The 19,045-nt window shown below is 41.2% G+C and overlaps 2 protein-coding genes and 1 non-coding gene across 6 annotated transcripts in view; 2 read left to right on the top strand and 1 right to left on the bottom strand.

The window, feature by feature from the left end:
- Window positions 1-186: 186 nt before the first annotated feature.
- On the top strand, window positions 187-12,433 carry zfat (zinc finger and AT hook domain containing). Of its 4 annotated transcripts, none has more exons than XM_031853456.1 (24): window positions 187-348; window positions 1,550-1,708; window positions 2,219-2,377; window positions 2,806-2,937; window positions 3,166-3,270; window positions 3,427-3,549; window positions 3,664-3,731; window positions 4,178-4,266; window positions 4,452-4,532; window positions 4,887-5,035; window positions 5,599-5,690; window positions 5,856-6,004; window positions 6,081-6,978; window positions 7,562-7,688; window positions 7,845-8,077; window positions 8,319-8,400; window positions 8,645-8,764; window positions 9,586-9,759; window positions 9,884-9,972; window positions 10,132-10,270; window positions 10,513-10,619; window positions 11,473-11,560; window positions 11,696-11,793; window positions 11,893-12,433. In XM_031853456.1, exons 1-24 carry the CDS (start codon window positions 330-332, stop codon window positions 12,091-12,093), a joined length of 3,681 nt encoding a protein of 1,226 aa, XP_031709316.1. In that variant the 5' UTR covers window positions 187-329; the 3' UTR covers window positions 12,094-12,433. The 4 variants fall into 4 exon arrangements, with proteins under 4 accessions (XP_031709316.1, XP_031709315.1, XP_031709317.1 ...); XM_031853455.1 differs by having other exon boundaries at window positions 188-216; XM_031853457.1 differs by lacking the exon at window positions 187-348 and adding an exon at window positions 377-1,463.
- Window positions 12,434-13,341: 908 nt separating this feature from the next.
- The window catches only part of mtbp (MDM2 binding protein), a 25,973-nt gene continuing 20,269 nt past the window's right edge, over window positions 13,342-19,045 (top strand). The window contains exons 1-8 of the mRNA XM_031853459.1: window positions 13,342-13,506; window positions 13,602-13,685; window positions 13,779-13,852; window positions 14,436-14,584; window positions 14,864-14,922; window positions 15,620-15,764; window positions 17,212-17,326; window positions 18,910-18,915. Coding sequence (XP_031709319.1) covers window positions 13,440-13,506; window positions 13,602-13,685; window positions 13,779-13,852; window positions 14,436-14,584; window positions 14,864-14,922; window positions 15,620-15,764; window positions 17,212-17,326; window positions 18,910-18,915 — 699 coding nt within the window. The 5' untranslated portion in view covers window positions 13,342-13,439. The remainder of the gene's footprint in view (window positions 13,507-13,601; window positions 13,686-13,778; window positions 13,853-14,435; window positions 14,585-14,863; window positions 14,923-15,619; window positions 15,765-17,211; window positions 17,327-18,909; window positions 18,916-19,045) is intronic.
- On the bottom strand, window positions 16,485-16,556 carry trnat-ugu (transfer RNA threonine (anticodon UGU)). Its single transcript has one exon. It is a non-coding gene; the product is annotated as a tRNA-Thr (tRNA).

Below are 19,045 nucleotides of genomic sequence, written 5' to 3'. Positions count from 1 at the left end.
CAATGGTCAACATATTAAAGATGTTAGTGAAAGAAATCCTTGGCCAAAATTAGTTTCTTTGATAAAAACTGAACTAGTAGTAGAAGTTCGCGTCTCAGCCGCAGTACAGTCCTCCTGCCACAGGGGGCGCTGCTCTCCCAGCTACAGTATTACTGAGTCCTGTCCACTTCCGCTGGTTGGAGGGACTCATGTGGCAGATTCGACAGAAATTTGAATGTGCGTAATATAAAATTAAGCTCTAAAATCCGAATTCAGCTATTATGTTTCACCGTATGATGTCTTAAATCCATCGATAAATTAGTTTTCCTTTGTTGTTCGTACGCGGGAGAATGGACGGTCGAAAAGCAGGTACGGCTTTTGGCTAGCTTCAACTCGAATATGTTTGTCGGGTCTTCATGTTAGTTTGGGCCAAATCAAAATAAACGGATGTGTTAAGTATCTAACGTGGGCTGAGTTTCAGAGTGTTTTTTATTCTCGCTGTGGATATTATTTACAGATTGTCTTTTCTGCAATAAAGTAGTCTGCAGAGAGTGGCCTGTCGTGGTCGACAGCTAGCAGATTGTTAATTTCATTATAAATGTCTATTGACATTCATAATGAATGTTTGATAGAGTGTCACGGAGAGATTATCGACCTTATTTAAATAGTAAATGCATTAACACAGCTTTCATTACTAATGCTAGCCCATATTTAAATTGGTTCTTTTCATAATAATGATTTCAAGCTCAAGATAACTGGATGGACCGGATAACTGCTGATGGATTTGTCTGTCTGATGCAACATTATATCAATGCTTTAGCAACTGTCCCATGTTATGAATTAACATCCATATAAATTACATCCACGTGAAAAACAAATGCCAATAAGTTGTTTATCAATAGAACTAGCCTAATTGTTTAAATTGTCTACTGGTATGCCCTTCAATGTTACACAGGTGGGAACAAGACTACAGGAGCTGTGGTTAATATTAGACCGTCTCTTACTTTAATGAGCCCAAACAGTCTGCTCTGTTAGATGTGGATTGTGAAACGATAGAAGCAAAGCAACCGGTTGAAAGTGAACATGAACAATTAAAAACAGTTTTATTTAAATGTTTTCCAGCAAACATACATGCCATCCTCCACTACCTATCATTATACTGCATACAAGCAACAGAATATTCCTTCTCTTCCATTTCCCTCTTTTCTCCCTACTGTTGCATGTACAATATAGAAATACAGTTGAACAGAAGAAAAGGGGGGTGTCAACAAGTTCAACACTGACATCTACACAAACTAACACTATTATAAACAACATATTGCAACATGTTGTAAGTAATGTAACATTTGAAATGAAGATTTAAATGTACTGCAATGACATTTATTGAAGCAGTTTTCATTGATCTGTCTGTTTGGCACCTCAGATTAAGTAAACTCTGTCATGCCAAAGACAGTGTGTCTGGAGTATCAAGATGAAGAAATGAGGTGCAATGACTCAAAATCGTCAATCTGTCTCTCACAATTATTCTGTATGTTTCCCTCTGCCACCTTTCTTCTCCGTGTCCCCTCAGCCGGTTCTGTGTTTATGTGTCGGCTCTGCAACCTCTTCTCTCCCAGTCGCGCCCAGCTGCTGGCCCATTGCTCCTCGCTGCACGTCAAGCAGGAGCCGCCTGAAGACATCATCATTGCTCTGCAGCCTCTTGCAGGAGAGCTTGTGGAGACGTTGGCAGGTAAGATTAGCGTGTTCGATGCCAGAATCACAAAATCATGTGGAAAATAAACAACCTACACATGTTATGTCATAGTAAATATCACTACGTTCACTAATTTGGGGATGAATTGAACTTTGTTGTACAATGTATTTGAATTCAGTACTCTACTGATATTCCTGGACTGGTAATTACATCAGAGTCAATTATATACGGTATATATATATATATATATATATATATATATATATATATATATATAGAGCAAATGCAAATGTGAACAATTAATAAAAAATGAAGGAAAAATAAACACGATACTAATATGTCACTGCAACACTATAACTTTTCATTGTATCTGGGAGATAAAATCAGAGATATTCGACATAAGACATAAGCTGTATGAGGCTTATGCTACACACAAAATACGTGTTTGTAGGATAAGCTTGTTGTTTGTTTCTTAGTGGGACTTTTTTTAATTAATAGATCCCAGTGTTATCTTTTTATTTCTTTTGCTGTCTTGTTGGCCCACAGAGAGCCCAGTGAAGCGAAAACGAGGACGACCGAAAGGCTCGACAAAGAAGACGCGCACAGATTTGACAGAAGGCAAGGCCGACTCTACCCAGTCTAATGTTCAAAGAGAAGAAGAAAGGAACAAGGAGGAGGGAGACGAACAATGCAGCTCAGCACAAGGTGGCAATCCCATAATTCTTTCTCTTTTATGCGGACGACAGGATAAGCACCCTCTGCACAAGAGAAGATGCTTGCTTAGTTTATTTTATAAAGTTTATATATTCAAGTTGATAAACTTGACAAAGATGATATGGATGAGATCGTGAATATCACCTTGCTGGTTGAGTTATAACGGACAAACAGTTCAACCGAGATATCTGTTTTATCTGCCCACGAATGGTACTGCAAGTGTTTTGGGCAACTGGCTTTTGCCTGGTTGGTAATCTAACTTTTCTTAATAGTAACGTAATTGTTGTGTTTGCATTTAGGCAATGAGTTCTATGTCTTTTAAATTACATTTGTTTTTGTTTGTGACTTTTGTAAGTCTGCAACACAAACTGTGTTTCCCGCTCTGGCTACTCTGACTCTTTTTTTTCTTTCTCTGATAGGCGAAAGCCATGACGGGATATTGGGGCTTGAATGTAGAGTGTGCCACCGCTCGTTCAGCAACAGACGACAGATTCGCAAACACATCTGCCTGAGAGAGGAGGAGGAGGAGGAGGAGGACGAAGAGGAGAATGGTGAAGAGTGAAACAAATCAGCAATAGCAAAGTTAATATGTGCCAAAGAGGCAGTCAAAGTTGGGGAGACCTGAGGGATCCTGCTTGGAATTGTCCTTCCTATATTATAGATCATTAAGTACCTCCGCGTTAACTATAAATTAAGTACAGAAGAATATAATTTGCATACATTTATTGTACTTTCTAATGCAGGTGATTCTGGTTAACAGACAGATTATTTATTTACAGGAAGCATCTGTGGTGGAGCAGGAACCGAGGGTTCTGGGAGTCTGCATCCTGGGGGAGCAGATCCAAACCAAAAGCCAGCAAAACCAGGACTCGTGAGAGAAAAAGGTTAAATTAAGTTCGGGACATGGTTTCTTCAAATTAATTCTTACCCGGAGGGACACTTAACTGCTGCATTAAAATCCCTGCTAAGTGTTATCTGTGATGACTTGTAAAAGATGAATGATCCCAGCGGTCTGACGCTTTCTTCTTCTCTGCTCGTAGACGTGGGCAGCTTCAGACACCCGAGAACCAATCGAAGCCGCACCTCCAAAGAAGCAGGGCTGGCAACGGGAAACAAAAAGTCGGTCATCAGTGTTGTTCTGACAGAAGATGAAACATTTCCAGGTTTGTCTGAAAGAGCTGTTTTTTTGTGCTAGCTTTTATGCTTTGGCTCTCAAGTGACTCGACTGCAGAAGGAGACATATTTATGAGCGAGATGTGTTACCTTCAACTCAACAGGTGTTTGTAAAATGGTTCCAGTAGAGGACAATTCAGCAGAGACAGAGTCTTCGGCCATCCAACCTCAGGTAATACCCAGAAACATTCACCCAAATAATGAAATGTCTTTCTCACTTACCTCTTGTAGTCGCCTGGCAGACAGTTTGGATTTTATTTGCCCAGGTTCTGAGATTCATGCCTCCGTCCCACATCTTTGCATCTTTTTTTTTTTTTAAACTAAGGATAGTGCACAGACCTTTTTGTGAGAGATAATCTATAAAAGCTGTCGACAGCTTCTTGTGTAGTGCTACTACTTACCACTGTGTAAATAATTACAGTAGGATGTAGGCTCCAAAGCAAAGTAAAAACATTTTATTTCTAAAATGTACATTGTTTTAGCATTTCAGCTGACTTTCAAATGGGATGATTCTGTGATACAATGTTGCAGTGTGTGTATTTTAGATTATTGTCTAATATGATCTATGAATCCCAATATTACATGGGTTTATTTTCTTGAATTTGTCCGGGCGGTCAGCGGTCTGCAGTTTTCCAGAGTCAGTCACAAGACCTTGCAAGTGAAGCCACTGCCTGCGAGGGGAACCCTGAAACGGACCAGGAGCCAAGGTAACATGATGGAAAAAGTCCATCTCTCTTAATGCTTTCAATGTAACACATAGTTGATGGTCATGATAACGGATTGTCAGTAACGACGAGAGTTGATTCGTCAACTGCATGCGTGCGTAATGATGTAAAGGCCCTGCTAGTTTGTACTTGTAGTAGTCTGACATATCAATGTTATCTCCTGTCAGCAGTGGGATCCCTTTGTCCAAAACAACAGCAGCAGCCAGCAGAGGCTTCCAGGAATATTCTATCAAGCAAGATGCTACAAAGTACTGTAGGAATATTTTGTATTAAATGTCTTAACATCGATTTCATTTGATAGTAGTTGTAGCTTTGCAGGTTACGTGTAGCTGAATGCTCCTGTGTAAACTACAAGCTCCACACTATTGTTAATAGATTTGGTTCTCATCTAACAACCGATCATAAAAGAGTTTGTTTTTCCTGTTTCTTGAGAAGTTTAAAATGATTTAGTCTGCTTACTTATTTGTAATGTTTTATCTGTGCAGCCTTAAGAAGTTTGTTTATTTTATTTGCAACATCAACAATCTCCAATGCCACAATAGCAACTACAATGATATTGGTCATCTGATAAATGTTTCATATTGTTCCTCTCTGTCTCCTAGTCTACTTCAGAGCCAGTTGAAGATCTTTGCCTGTGAGTTCTGTAACAAGATCTTTAAATTCAGACACTCACTGATGGCTCACCTCAGGACACACACCCAGGAGAAACCTTTTCAGTGTCCACACTGTGACTACGCATCAGCCATCAAAGGTAAATCATCACAAATGTCAGCTTGATTAATAAAAGTGAGACGAAATCAAGATGGTTGAGTTACAATTTGTAGGATTTTATTTTTTGAATTTGCCTTTATGAGATAAAGTGTTAATCAAGGGTGCTGACAGGAAATATGGGGCAAAGGTGTGTGTGACAGTTCCCAGGTTATAAATATGTGTCCATATCTGTAGGATTTCATGTGATGACAGCATCTTTCAAATTATTCTGATGGAACAAGTTTTTGTTGATTATATGTTGATTTTGTGGTCTGCAAGTACTCTAACAGACACATCCTGATTGGCAGACTACGTTATGCAAATTTTCAGTTGGCGAATGCGTGCTCATAATTGAAGGAGAGTATTACCCATAGAATCCAGTAGAGAGTGGTGTCATAGTGACAAACAAGAAACACTAAATTATTGGACGGATAAGTATTTGTAAAACATATCGCAGAGCAGAGTAACTTCTGCAATCTCTAAATAACAAATGTATAAACTTGCAGTTACAAACTAATTTAAATTCCTGTAAAGGTTGCTTACTTTCTGCATTTCCCTTCAAAGCCAACCTGAATGTTCACCTGAGGAAGCACACAGGAGAGAAGTTCAGCTGTCAGCACTGTCCTTTCAACTGCCTCAGCCCAGGACACCTCAAGGTGCTTTTATTACTCTTTTTTTGTATTAACATGCAACATTTGAGATACAGTGTGAACTCTGTTGTGATTCTGGTTTCTACATCCAGATAGATTGGGTCAATTTCCAGGTTGCAGCTGCACTGTTTTCCTGGTTGCAGCAGTAATTCTGTGTTTCTGGTCATGCAGGTCCACAATGAGCGAGTCCATCTGAAGGTGAAGCAGCACTGCAGCTTCTGTGTTAAGAAATACTCCGATGTAAAGAACTTGCTGAAACACATTGAGAAGCGACATAACATGAAAGACCCCGCTATCTTCCAGAGCTTCCAGCAACTAAGGTTTGATCGACATTGTTTTACCTTCCTATCTGCTATCAGACACACCTGCCCTTCTAATCTCTTGATCTTGTTTCAGGTTGAAGACTCGTCAGGGCCTCAGACAGCTCCTCTACCACTGTCCCACCTGTAACCGGCGCTTTAAGAACCAGCTGGAGCGGGAGCGCCACCTGCTGGTCCACGGGCCCCAGCGTCCCTTCGCCTGCCTCATCTGTGATCATGCTGCGACAAAGATGGCCAGCCTGGCCGCCCATGTCAAGAAGCACCTCTTCCTATACATGTGCTGTGTGTGTGACGGGAAGTTTGTCAGCTCCCAGAGACTGAGGAGTCATTTGAAAGAGTCTCACCAGGAGCTTGACCAGGAGCAGGCCTTCACAGACTGCATCAACAGCAGCTACTATCTGCTACAGCCTGGAGGAGGCATGTGGGGCGATGAGGAGAGGGAAGATGTAGAGAAAGGGATGAAGGGAGGTCCAAGGATGGAGCAGGAGGGTGAAGATGAGAGGATGAGTGAGGAGGGTAGAAGAAATGGTGTTGGAGGGGAGGAGTGCCGAGATGGGGAAGTGGAGCGGCTGAAAGTAGCAGCGAGCGAAGATGGGGAGCAAGAGGAAGAACAAGCTAAATCTCAGGGTGAGAGAGCAGAAGATGTGCCGGGGAAAGAAGGAGAGTTAGAAAACGGAAGCGAACAGCAATGTTCCCAAGATCAGCTCCATCAAGCTATTTCTACAGAAACCACAACTCCCTCTGACAGACGGGATGAAGCAACAGCTGGGGAAAAGTCCCAGGACAACACGGCAGACACATGCACCCCTGCAGCTGGAGATGACACGCAGACTTTCTTATCACCAGAGAGCAGTCACACCCCTCTGTTGGAGAATCGGACTCCAGAAAACACACACCCAGCTGATGAGAAAACACAGACACGTTTGTCGTCAGCAACTTCAGGGGACGATTCTCAAACTCCACCTCCAGAAAGTGTAAGTTAATTACAGGTGCTCAGGAAGGGCAATAATGTCAGCTAGGACTGCATAGCGGTTATTTTCATAATTAAAGTATTTGCCAATTATTTTCTCAATTAATCATTTTGCCGTAGTTTGTCTTATTTTGTCCAACCAACACTCCAAAACCAAAAGATATTTAATCTGATATAATGTTTGGACAAAGAATTTCACATTTCAGAGGTTAGTTGCGGGTTAATTTGCTGTTGATCAATTAATACGTAATCAATATTTGCAGTGAAAATCTAATAATTAGTGATCTTTTACATTGCAATACTTTTATTTTGGCATTAGCGGACAGATACGTCTGAATTATGTTCTCCATATCTGATTATCCATCCAAAAGAACGTCCTTCTGCATGTGTAGAAATGCCGATGACGGGCATTGATTGCGCTCAATAAAGAGTATGATGTAGTCTATATTACTTATTAATTCATTAATATTTCTGGAATACATAACTTCTCTTAGAGGAATTCAACTTTAAATCATCTTCTCATCTTCTCCTCAGGTAGCAGCTTTGCTCCTGGCGTGTCTGACATGTTCTTGGTTTTCTGACGGCAGGTGTCGGAGGTTTTCCATCAGAGTGCGTTCCAGCAGGTGATCTCATCACTTCAGAAGACTCGGCTCAGTATGGAGTCTTTCCAACGGCTCAGGAAAATTTACGGAGACCTGGAATGTCAATACTGTGGTGAGGAAGATGATGAAACCCCCTCGAGGAGGCTGGTTTTGTTGTGTCCTGTTATTTAATTTAATGTTCTTTTATATTATATTATTGTTATTTATTACTTAGTTTTTTGTCTATCTGGCTTGAGTGTTAAATATTGTCCTTTGTTTGGCTGCACAGGTAAACTGTTCTGGTACAAGGTCCACTATAACGTCCATGTACGCACGCACACCAAGGAGCACTCGCATTACTGTTCAAAGTGTAGCTACTCGTCCATCACCAAGAGCTCTTTGAAGCGACACCAGATCCAGAAGCACAGCGGTTTGCTGCTGCCTTGCTCCAACCCTGGCTGTAAATACACCACACCTGACAAATACAAACTTCAGGCCCATTTGAGGACACACCAGGAACAGGTAACCAGCCTTCACCCGGAGAAATACCTATAAATCTACTTCAACGTTTGTGTACCTTCAATTAAACTTTACACGTGCTTGATCAATATTCTAGTTGATCTGCAGTACAATGTAATGTATGTGCAGAATGGAACACTCAAGGTAGCTTTTTTAATTGGTTAAATTAAGGTATGCCAACATTGACTATTGATTTCTATTGGTGAGACTTGTCTTAATGCCTTCATCTTGTTGCTGTATACAGGGGAAGAGTGTGACTTGTCCTATCTGCCAGCAGAGCTATCCAGAGCACAGACTAAAACACCACATCAAAACATCCCACCCCGGTAAAGAATACATAGATATATATCTAGAAACATGGACATAAAACACACACACACTACCTGCTAATGTTTGTTTCAAACCTGTCCTTAAAATCAATGTGAGCATTAGCATTTGTTCATTCTTCACTGAGCTGGCTGTGTGACACCTGACTGAAGTAAATAGCTCGTCACATAGCCAGGGTTAATACAATTTCCACGGTTGGGGTTTCACTTTGTGCGTTTGTGTTTGCATGCATGTGTTGCACAGACACACTACCTTCGCAGGGCAAAGGACTGATGGTTCAACGTGCAGAGAAGTGCCCCTACTGTGACTCCTACTTCCTGAAGAACAGCAGTGACTTTCAGCGGCACATCTGGGCCCACCAAGGTGTGATATTCCTCTTCTTTTAACACAGGCAAACACATACACACGCAGCACATGTGTGGAGAAACGCATATGGGTCCGTGCATGACCGCGCACAGTATTTCACTGCTTGATTACCGAGTTACCGGAGGTTCCATCTGTCTATCTTTCTCCTGGCTGCACTTAAAACACACTGCATATGTTGGTCAAGTCACATGTGAAGTGATGATACAATTGTCTCCTTGTATGCTGCTGGCATTACACAAACGTTATAAGACTTGCTGTTTTTGCAATGATCACTTGGTCAAAATATGTTTTTTTTGCTTTGCTAAAATCACTGCTTATACATATGCAGTTGCTCAGATGAAGTGGTGAAATACATAAACCATGTCTACATTATCTGTGATGTTTGTGGTTTTGTTTTGAGGAAGTGACTTGTTAGTCTGCTCCTCTTCCTGTCAGTCCCTTCTTAAACACTTCCTGAGCCTGATGAGCTGTTTACTTTGAAGTCTGTCCAGAAGCTGAGGAAGCTGGCAGACATCCAGCACAGGTCTAAGTGAGCACAGCCAATTTACAAAAAAGCAAACCTGCAGTGCATAGTATGCTCATTATGATGTTATTTTATTAAACTACAGATAATGTAATTACTATTAAATAAAACTATATTATCAAAAGTTCCATCTTATCTTGGCCAATCACCTTCATTCAACATTTGTATGTCCAACACCACCATCTCGTTTCTTCACACTCTTATACCCTTTGACTCTAAAAGTCTTTTTTTCCATCTTTTTGTTGCTATCTCGTGTGGTTTAACCTTTGTACACACTTGTGTCCGTGTTTTCTAGGTTTGAAGCCATACGTCTGCAGTGTGTGCGACTATGCGGGCCGCAGTCGGAGTAACCTGAAGACTCACATGAACCGACACAACACAGAGAGACGTCACCTCTGTGATCTGTGCGGTAAAAAGTTCAAATCTAAAGTCACGCTCAAAAGCCACAGGCTAAGCCACTCAGATGAAGGTACGTGTTATGTGTCTATTTATTATTATCTGTGGTATTATTGATTATTGTGCTTGAGTAGAAGAATTTGAGGAAGTACAAAGCGATGATAAATATAAAGACAATTAGTATTTGGTTTGTTCAGGGAAGCGGTTTCAATGTTCAGAGTGTGACTTCACCTCAGTCTCCAAACCTTCCTTGCTCAGACACATGGAGCAACACGCTGAGTTTAAGGTCAGAATAAACACACACACACAAGTTTCACTCATGATGTCACGTCAATGTTTTGACACAAATGATTGGCAAGTTGCTTAGAAAAATCCATTCATATATCAAATGTAGTCTTGTCGTACAGCTTTATCATTGGCATTAACTTTTTGTCTGTCGATGTAGCCTTTTCGCTGTGCCCACTGCCACTACTCCTGTAACATCGCTGGTCCCCTGAAGCGACACTACAACATGAAACACCCAGATCAGAAATATCAGAATGCCGGACCTGGAGTGCCTAACCCTGATGCTCTGAAACAGCAAGGTCTGCTCTCTGCCATGTCTAGACTTTTCATTTTCTTTAAAGTCACGCTTTACCACACTTGGACATTTGTACTGCATACAGATGTTTGAAGTGTGGTTGGCATTATGATGAAGACTCTCAGGAGTGAGAATCTATGTGATGCTAGGAGGGAAATCATTTAAGATTACTTTAAGCCTGTACAGAGAACAAACGGGTGTTCAGCTGCATGACGTAACATAGCTTGTGTGTGTCCCTGTGTTTAGGTGGTATGAAGTGTCCTGAATGTGAATTTGTTTATGGCACCAAGTGGGAGCTGAACCGCCACCTGAAGAGCAAGCACAGCCTGAAAGTGGTGGAAGGCACCTGGGAGGTAAACCTCTCACACATCAATCATTTTTAGCCATGCTAGAGACGTGGCTCTTAGGATGGCAATGTTGGTCTGTGGGTCGGTTCACCACTTGGGTCCAGACTGTGATATCTGGAGAACTATTGGATGGATTGCTATAACATTTTGTGCAGACATTCAGGGTCTCCAGAGGATAAACTCTAATAACTTTGGCGATCGTCTGACTTTTTCCCTTAGCACCATCATAGGGTCAACTTATTCACTTATTCCATGAAAGGGTTATTCTAGTAGTATTCTGATTTCAACATCTAGTTGATGGGTTGTCACAAAATTTGGTACAGAGTACATTCATGGTCCTTACAGGGCAAATTGCCACTTTGGTGACACCCTAACGTTGCCTCTAGCACCATCGTCGGGTCAAAAATGTATTTTGTCTACTTTGGTTAATGACCAAACCTTTTGCATAACTAATGACGCTCCCATCAGCCTCAGCTGTATGTTATGTTCAGTGCTAATTAGCTAATGTGAGCATGTTAAACTTTGATGGTAAACCTGCTGTAAATCAACATGATAGCATTATTTTTGTGAGCATGTTTGCATGCTAGCATTAAGCTCAAAGCAACACCGTGCCTAAAGTACAGCCACACAGAGCTGCAGGGATGGAGACTCTTTGTCTTGTTTCTGTCGCAATCTTTTATCATTCAAAATCCTATTCCTGATTAAGAAACTTAAAAACTGTTAAAATATCAGAAATTGGAATCCTACTGGAAAAACTTGCTAGCTCGACAGTGTTAGCATATAGTTTAAGTATTAATCGTTTTTGTTCAACAGAGCATCAGTATTTTCAGGATAATACATAATCTGTATGAATATCCAGGTGGGGGAGACAGTAGAGGCCCAGTTCATACCTGTGGAGGATGAAGAGCAGCTGACAGAAGTATCTGTAGCGTCCCTGCAGGACAACGGTAACAACAACAACACCACCAGGGATGAACATACAGTCGATACAGAGAAACCAACAGACCACACCTTTTTAATTTGTTTTTCCTGCTTGCATGTACTATGTAACACATTACAATAAATGTCTCTTTTATGTTCAGTTGATATCCAGCAGATCACCGAGTTCAATTCAGAGACTCACAACGCCGTCACCTCCATGGTCGCCATGGCTCCAGGCACTGTCACCGTTGTACAACAGGTAAACAGCACCACATCGGGTGATTGTCACTGAGTGAGTGACCACTCGGGTGATTGTGAGTGGTGACAACAAAGTGTTGACGTTAAGCTGTGGCTGCAGTTGCAGGTGGCTGACGAGCAGGAGGGCGGCGAGTGCACAAACCAGCTGATGGTGGTGAATGCAGACGGGGATATAACTGGTGACCAGGTGATGGTTGTGGAGGACGCACACGGCCTGGAGGCCCTGACAGTCCTCACCCAGGGAGACAACACTCACCACTATATCGTCTACGTCCAGGAACACACTGTAGAAATCAACTAGTAATGCCAGCATGTCAACATCTGCTGGTTCATCAGTGTCAGCAGATCTGTTTACAAAAGGGAAGTAACATCAAATGTACAATTGGGCAATGCATTCAGGATTTAGTGAATGTTTCCATGTCATCATTAGGAACTTCCTTAATCAGATTTATTTTTCAGTGACTTCATAATTATGAAAACCATAAGTGCAATAACTGTTTGTGTGATTATGTGACATATTTTGTACTGACAAAGTATATTTGAATAAACCCTTGTCCTGAACTGCTCGATGCACTGGCTTCTTTTTCTAAAAACAACAAATCTCCAAGTTGTTCAGATCAGTTTTTACTCAAAATGTTTTTTGTCATTAGAATTCCTTAAAGGTTTGTTACAGTTTTCATATTATGACACACATTTGACATTTGTGACAATATAATATGAGACAAAGCAACACAGACAATTTGTAATTTACTTTAAAGTATCACAAAATATTATTTTTCTAGTGATTTAAGAATAGTAAAACAGAAACATTTTAAATAATATTAAAGAGGATGTGTTTCTCTTCTGTACTTGATTGGTGTATTAGAAAACTGAAATATACTATAAGACTTTACCATGAAGACAATATGAACATGCAGTCTACAGACACTGCAAAGAGTCTGGAAAAGAGGTCATAAAATTCAATAAGAAGTCCTGTCACTAACTTTTTTAAGTTGATAAACAAGCAAACAAGGAATATACTGTATATATCCCTTTTATTTGTGATATTGTTTTGAATACAGTATATTCACATGTTCCTGATAAATGAAACCATAGACTGCAAAATGTAGTGTGTGCCTGTGTTTTTTTTTACATTAATTTAGATATGAAGAATGTCTGAATATTATCAAAGCTTGAAAAGTTTAAACCATAAAATAGCCTTACTACACTTTGAATGTGTCAGAATTTGGTCCATACTTAAATTCTTAGGACAACTATTCAGAGAGAAAGATTATTTCGACAACTATGTGATTGAGAATTTGTAGATTTTGACATAAAATAAATGTTTTTTTAAATTCGTTTTTAAAACCATGAATGACATGTTGAGATGGGTTTGCCAATAAAGCGAATATGAATGCACTGTGTGTCGTAGTATGGGATGAATAGAGAGACAGATTCTGACTTAACATTTCTAGTCGTAGTTCAGCCTCAGTCCAGCAGGTGGCGGTAGTGCGCTGTGTGGTCTTTTGACAACCGCTGGTACATCACAAAGACTACAGAAGAAGAACAACAAGAAGCGGTGGGAAATTTGACAGTGCGCGAAAGATTGTTGTTCACAGTTTCACTCCGAGCAAACATTAATCGTGAAAATACAAATACGTACATGACATGGACCGGTACGTGTTGGTTATATCCTTCAGCCAAACGGATGACGACCTAGCGGAGGAGTACTCATGTAAGTTTAGCTAACGTCCACGCTGCTAAACCAGGTTTAGTTAGCCTGTGGCTTAAAAAGTGTAAACCTGGCTACTGACTTGTCAATGTCCACAGGTCTGGAGCCAGTAAAGCAGATGCATGACAGACTTGTGGACATCTCCACTCAGGAATCATCGAGAGGGATCTCCGTGTTTCCAGGTGCAGTATGGGCATCGTTCAGCCTGTCTGACCTCGGTTGTTAGTCCACTACTTTCCTCACCTCTTGTCTTTTCTCTGTGTGTGTTTCCCCAGCTTGTTCTCTCAGTGGCAGCCCTTCGATTCAGAGGTGGTACTTCGCTGTTCAGGCTTGCCAAGGACTCACGCAGGTTGGAAGATTCAAGCTGGTTTATGTTGCGAGGAACTTTGCACAAGTGCCTGTGCCTCCATCGATCAGAAAATGCTGTTCAAATAGTAGAATAAATACTTTTTCAGGTTTAAATCCATGAGACAATCATATGGAGAGCTCCTGTCATGAAGAGTTGAGTGTAATATATATATGAACCCTCTCACTGCTCGACTTTCATGACTCTGAGTCTTATCCTCATAAGTTATATTATATAAATTTGGAAATGATTGCTTATCATTAGTAGTCATCATAGTCAAAACTACAAAGAACAGAACTTTATGGCAAGTTTGCAACATATTGATGATTTCCAGTTGTTGGTATAGCTGTTCAGTTTGTCATTAAAATGTTTAATCCACTTGTATGTTGACAAGTGAATTCATGTGAATGATGCTGTTAGAAGTATTCCTTTATTTTCTCCTAGCTATTACACTACAACGAAAAAAGGGGCCATGACATTTTAAGGAGTAAATGTATTTGGAGTTGTACTATTATTGACACCATGCTTAAGGAAAAGAGGCTGTCATTCTGTCATCATACTTGAATCTCTATCACCTGTTTGGTAGTTTTGCAGCTCGGACTGGGAGGAGCCGGGCTCAGGCCATCAGAAAACTGAGAGTGGAGAGGAGAAGCCCACTGCTGTGGAGTCGTGTCTCAGTTCTCTGAGTACTCAGGAGGCACCGGACCAAAAGGCTGATCAGCCGTCACTGACGGAGTGAGTGTCGGATGATATTTACTTTTTCTTTATGTGGATGTGTATTGTTGTTTTTGTTCTGCTTGCTGCCGCTCTGTGTTGCAGGTCTGTGCGTAAATCATCTGTGTGAGCTCATAACAACTTATCTGAAATAGTAAACTATATCATGATGATGCTGAATATTCCCCTCCTCATGAGTAAATGGAAATCTTATTATCCAGTATAAGTCAATATTATTCATGTGTCTTAAGAAGTCAAAGTGTTACATGTCTTTGTGATGTGAATGTCTTTATTGATCAGGCTGTTGGAGGAGGCTGCAGAAGGACTTCATCTACTGTCAGACAAGCTGCCACCTCCAGGTACTGTCGACCAATCTGCAGCGCTCACTTTCCTTTCATGCAGGACTTTCCTCAGCAGTTGTGAGTCATGTTATCATTTTGTGAAGATGTTAAATGTATTCATATTAACTCTTTTAATCCATGGTGTTGAATCCAAAATGATTCCACACACTACTTACTTCTCAGATGATTTTGGGTGTTGTCATTATCTGTACAGCACAGCTCGCCAGTTTCCTCCATTTATCTCTAATTAGGAGAACAACAAACGTCTCGTTTACTTATAGGGCAACAGAGCAAGATGTTAGTCTGCTGCACAGGAACAATGTCTCAGGTGAGAGTTCCAATAACAAGGAATTAAAACCTCTTTACTGAAGCCAAACTCCTCAGCTGTATGACAAGGATCCAGTCCAATTTAAAGCAATTAGGTTTTGAATATCTGCGTGCTACTCTACTCTGACTACTTCTCTGCGACTCTGCCTCCTGAAGTGATATTTGCTTTCACTTCATCTTCACTGTCTTAAGGAGCATTTCTCAGTCACCGACCATCTGGAGCTGGAGTCACCACGGGCTTCCAAAGATAGTGTCAGCGGAACAACCGGTCTCTGATTGACCCCTCGTGAAATCCTATCGAGACAAAGAAGAAAGAAGACTGAAATGTTGAATCAATTCCTCTTTGGTTTGTCTCTTCTCCCCCCCCCCCCCCCCCCCCCACCACCAGGTAAAGCCTTGCTGGATGTGCTGGTGTTGGGCTCTGCCGTGCAGTCCCCTCCTATTAAAGACCTGCTGCCTCTGCTGGGATCCCTCAAACACATGTCCCTCTGGCACGCTGCTGAGATCACTGTCGTCACACAGCACACCACTGGGTGAGGAGACGACAAACACGCATGCGTTACACTTCTGGAGTTGCACAAAGCAAATGATGACGACACTTTTGAACTTATCTAAAATGCAAACACAAAAGAACCTTCATGACGTCATTGTGTAAACAGGATACCTGTACATTCACTGGGCTGTGTACACACACACACACACACACACACACACATATTCACGAGACTCAGACTCGCACTTCTTTTTTTACTGAGAAGTCCGGCATTTGACACAACTCTGGGCTGGGTCACACTGCTCCGTTAATCATCATTTCTTAATTGCCTGTTAATTATTTGATCTCAAATGTAGATAACAGAACTACATGTGTCACAGATTTGCTGTGTGCACGCTTGATTGATTTGTTGATTTAATCTAAAGCTAACTTTTGGCGAATTTAGGCAAAATGCAAATAGACAAAGTAGTAAATTAAACAAATAAATGTATATTTTGGATGTTTTCTTTCCTCTGGTCTGAAATAAGACATTATGGAATGAAATTGCCCAAAATTTCATAAGTTATCAGTCCAAAAATGTTTTTTCCTGTGGTGTCTCCCCTTAATAACACAAAGCAATGTAGTTGGTTCCATTGAGCTCCTACAACACAAGACAATGACAGATGAACTACCTCCTCCCTGTGTGTGTCTTTAGTCAGTGAAATGTCCAGCCATAAAAACACTATATTTAAGTGATTATTTGTAAATAGTATAATAATTAAGGCTCCAATGAGGATTGAACTCATGACCCCTGGTTTACAAGACCAGTGCTCTGCCACTGAGCTATAGAGCCATATAGAAGCTGCAGGACCAAATCTCAGATATGAAGAACCACCCAGGGTGTGGGACACATTAGATCAACAGGTTAAAGGTGTGTCCTGAGCTTTGTTATGCAGCACCAGCTGCTTGAATGCATAAACTGTTCACATGATGCAGCAATATACTATTCTAACTGATCTAAATGAAGATGTGCAAACATTTTCCTTAACTGTCCTTAAGGCAACTCTATGGCCAGACGAGGGCGTTCTCTTCAGGCTCAGCAGCTGCTGGTCTTTACACACAAAACTAATAGTTTGTTGTTTGTGTGCCAAACGGGAAAATTGCTAAAGGAGAAATGGCAAAGATTACCCCAAAATGCTAGGAAATGCAGCGATATCGTATGAATTAGCAGATGTAATTATTTTGGAAGTGCTCCCAGTTTACCACTAGGGGGAGTCAGAAGAGTACATATGAGCAAAGTCAATTTACAGTAATGCTTGAATAATCTGAGGAACATTTCTTCTGAAGCACTCATTTCAGTTGATGCTGAGATAGCTTCATTAAATCCATAGCAATAAACTGCTGTTGTGCTTGCTTGTATAGGAGATTATAAATTACAGGAATCGGTACAAGTTCCTAAGGTTCCCCTGTGCTCATCATTGAGTGGTCCTTTTTTTTTTTTTGTCCAGTTGGCAGAAAGCAGCGTCTTACCTGAGTGCCAGTCTGGTGGAGCCTGGTGACCTACACACCTGTATGGATCCTAGAGAACTGTGGAGGGGCGGCCTGGTTATCAGAGAGAAGAAGGTGAGGACCTCAGACGTGAGTGGAGGAAACCTGCAGGATGCAGTTCTTTGTGCCAAGTTTATTCCACCGTTGTCCTCTTTACCTGATGGAGAAAGATGGAGCAGGTGGAGAAAACATGAATTCAGTTCAAACCTGTACATTGTGCAGCACTTACTTACTTAATATGTAAGTATTTGTTCATACTTGTATGTACTGTGTACAGTTTTGAAGTACTGTAGGTGTAGCTGATCATTTAAAAGCAGCAATGAAAGCAAAAGGTGTGTGTGTGCGTGCGTACGTGTATGTGTGTATGTGTGTGAGGTACTAGATGTTGATTAATGAGACAAAGTGGTCATGTGCTGTAGAGGGCATGAAGAGAAAGCGGGGCTCTTTTGTCCTCACCTGCCTGCTTGCTTGGGGCTTCTTGTTATGAGCCATGTTGTCTCTGCACACAGCTTGCTGGGCCCAGCGAGAGAAGGCGGAAGAAACGGCGTTTTCTTAAGCACCACCTGTGCCAGGGCTACTCGTGGAGACCTGAATCAGGCCTCTGTCTGCGTTCTTTTATCTTTTTCATATGGAATTACTCATGCGCTGCACACAAAGGCACTGGGTCCATTTTCACATATTTTGAATTATGTGATTTTCTGACTCTGTGGGAGGCATTACTGGAGGTCACTGAGGGGGTCATGGGAAATAGCTCAGCCTGGCTGGCATTGCTCTGGCAGACCCGGCCCAGCCCCACATTGACTAGACCTTTCACAGACAGGAGTCTGCTGTAATTGATTATTTAGGATTTAAGCAAGGATAAGTGTTAGAAAACGCCTCTGGGCAGCTTCTGCCTGTATTTAAAGGACCCTGTTACTGACATGCAGGTACATCGTTGGTCTTTACTTTCTTCGGAATTTAAAGTGTAAAAGTACAATTAGATGAAAAATAATGGCTTTAACAGTACTCAACTTCATTCTCTTCAGGAAAACAATGTAATCTAGTCCTTACTGGTTTATTTACTATTCCATATGGCCAAAGTCATGCAAACACCAGCGTTGTATTTTAGACCAAGGGTTCTCTACCTTTTTGGATGTGGACCGGAGTGAGTCACCCTCATTCAAAAGATTCATCTCATTCCAGATTCTATCATTGAATCTGATCATTGAATCTGATCATTGAATCTGATCATTGAATCTGATCATTGATTCGATCATTGAATCTGATCATTGAATCGATCATTGAATCGATCATTGCAGTCCATTGTCGGTGTATGCTCACTGCAGTCATCTGCAGAGATTTAAAGCTGATGAATGTGAAAACAAACGCTGCTCATACGTCATTCTGCACAGTGATGCTCAAACATGTCAGTGGGTTAACAATAAGAAAAACATGTCTGACTGGAGAGAGACTTGATCAAACAAGTGTAGTGGGTAAAGTAAGGTCAAAGTAAGTTGGTTCATTTAATTCTACCTCCACATTAAACTGTTTCAGAGAGAGAGAGTGAGAAATGTGGACATACTGTATTCACAACTAATCTGTCAAAGTGTGAACGATCCATATCAGAGACAGATGGAGGGTCTTTTTTCTGTTTTGGAAACGGGTTGGAGAAATGAAAGTATGTGGTCTGGAGGGGCAGTAAGTCTGTCGCTGCTGATGGTGGATGCTCAGCATAAACTATGAGAGGGCGCCAAATTGAATGCACAGGTAAACGCATCATCATTTTTGATTATCTTTTAAGGGGGGTGGGGGGGG

Source organism: Anarrhichthys ocellatus, unplaced genomic scaffold, assembly GCF_004355925.1.
Source record: "Anarrhichthys ocellatus isolate YVR2014 unplaced genomic scaffold, GSC_Weel_1.0 scaffold13, whole genome shotgun sequence".
NCBI classification, from domain to species: Eukaryota; Metazoa; Chordata; class Actinopteri; order Perciformes; family Anarhichadidae; genus Anarrhichthys; species Anarrhichthys ocellatus.
The sequence above is the reverse complement of the archived record's forward strand: the minus strand, read 5'-3'. Positions and strand labels throughout refer to the sequence as shown.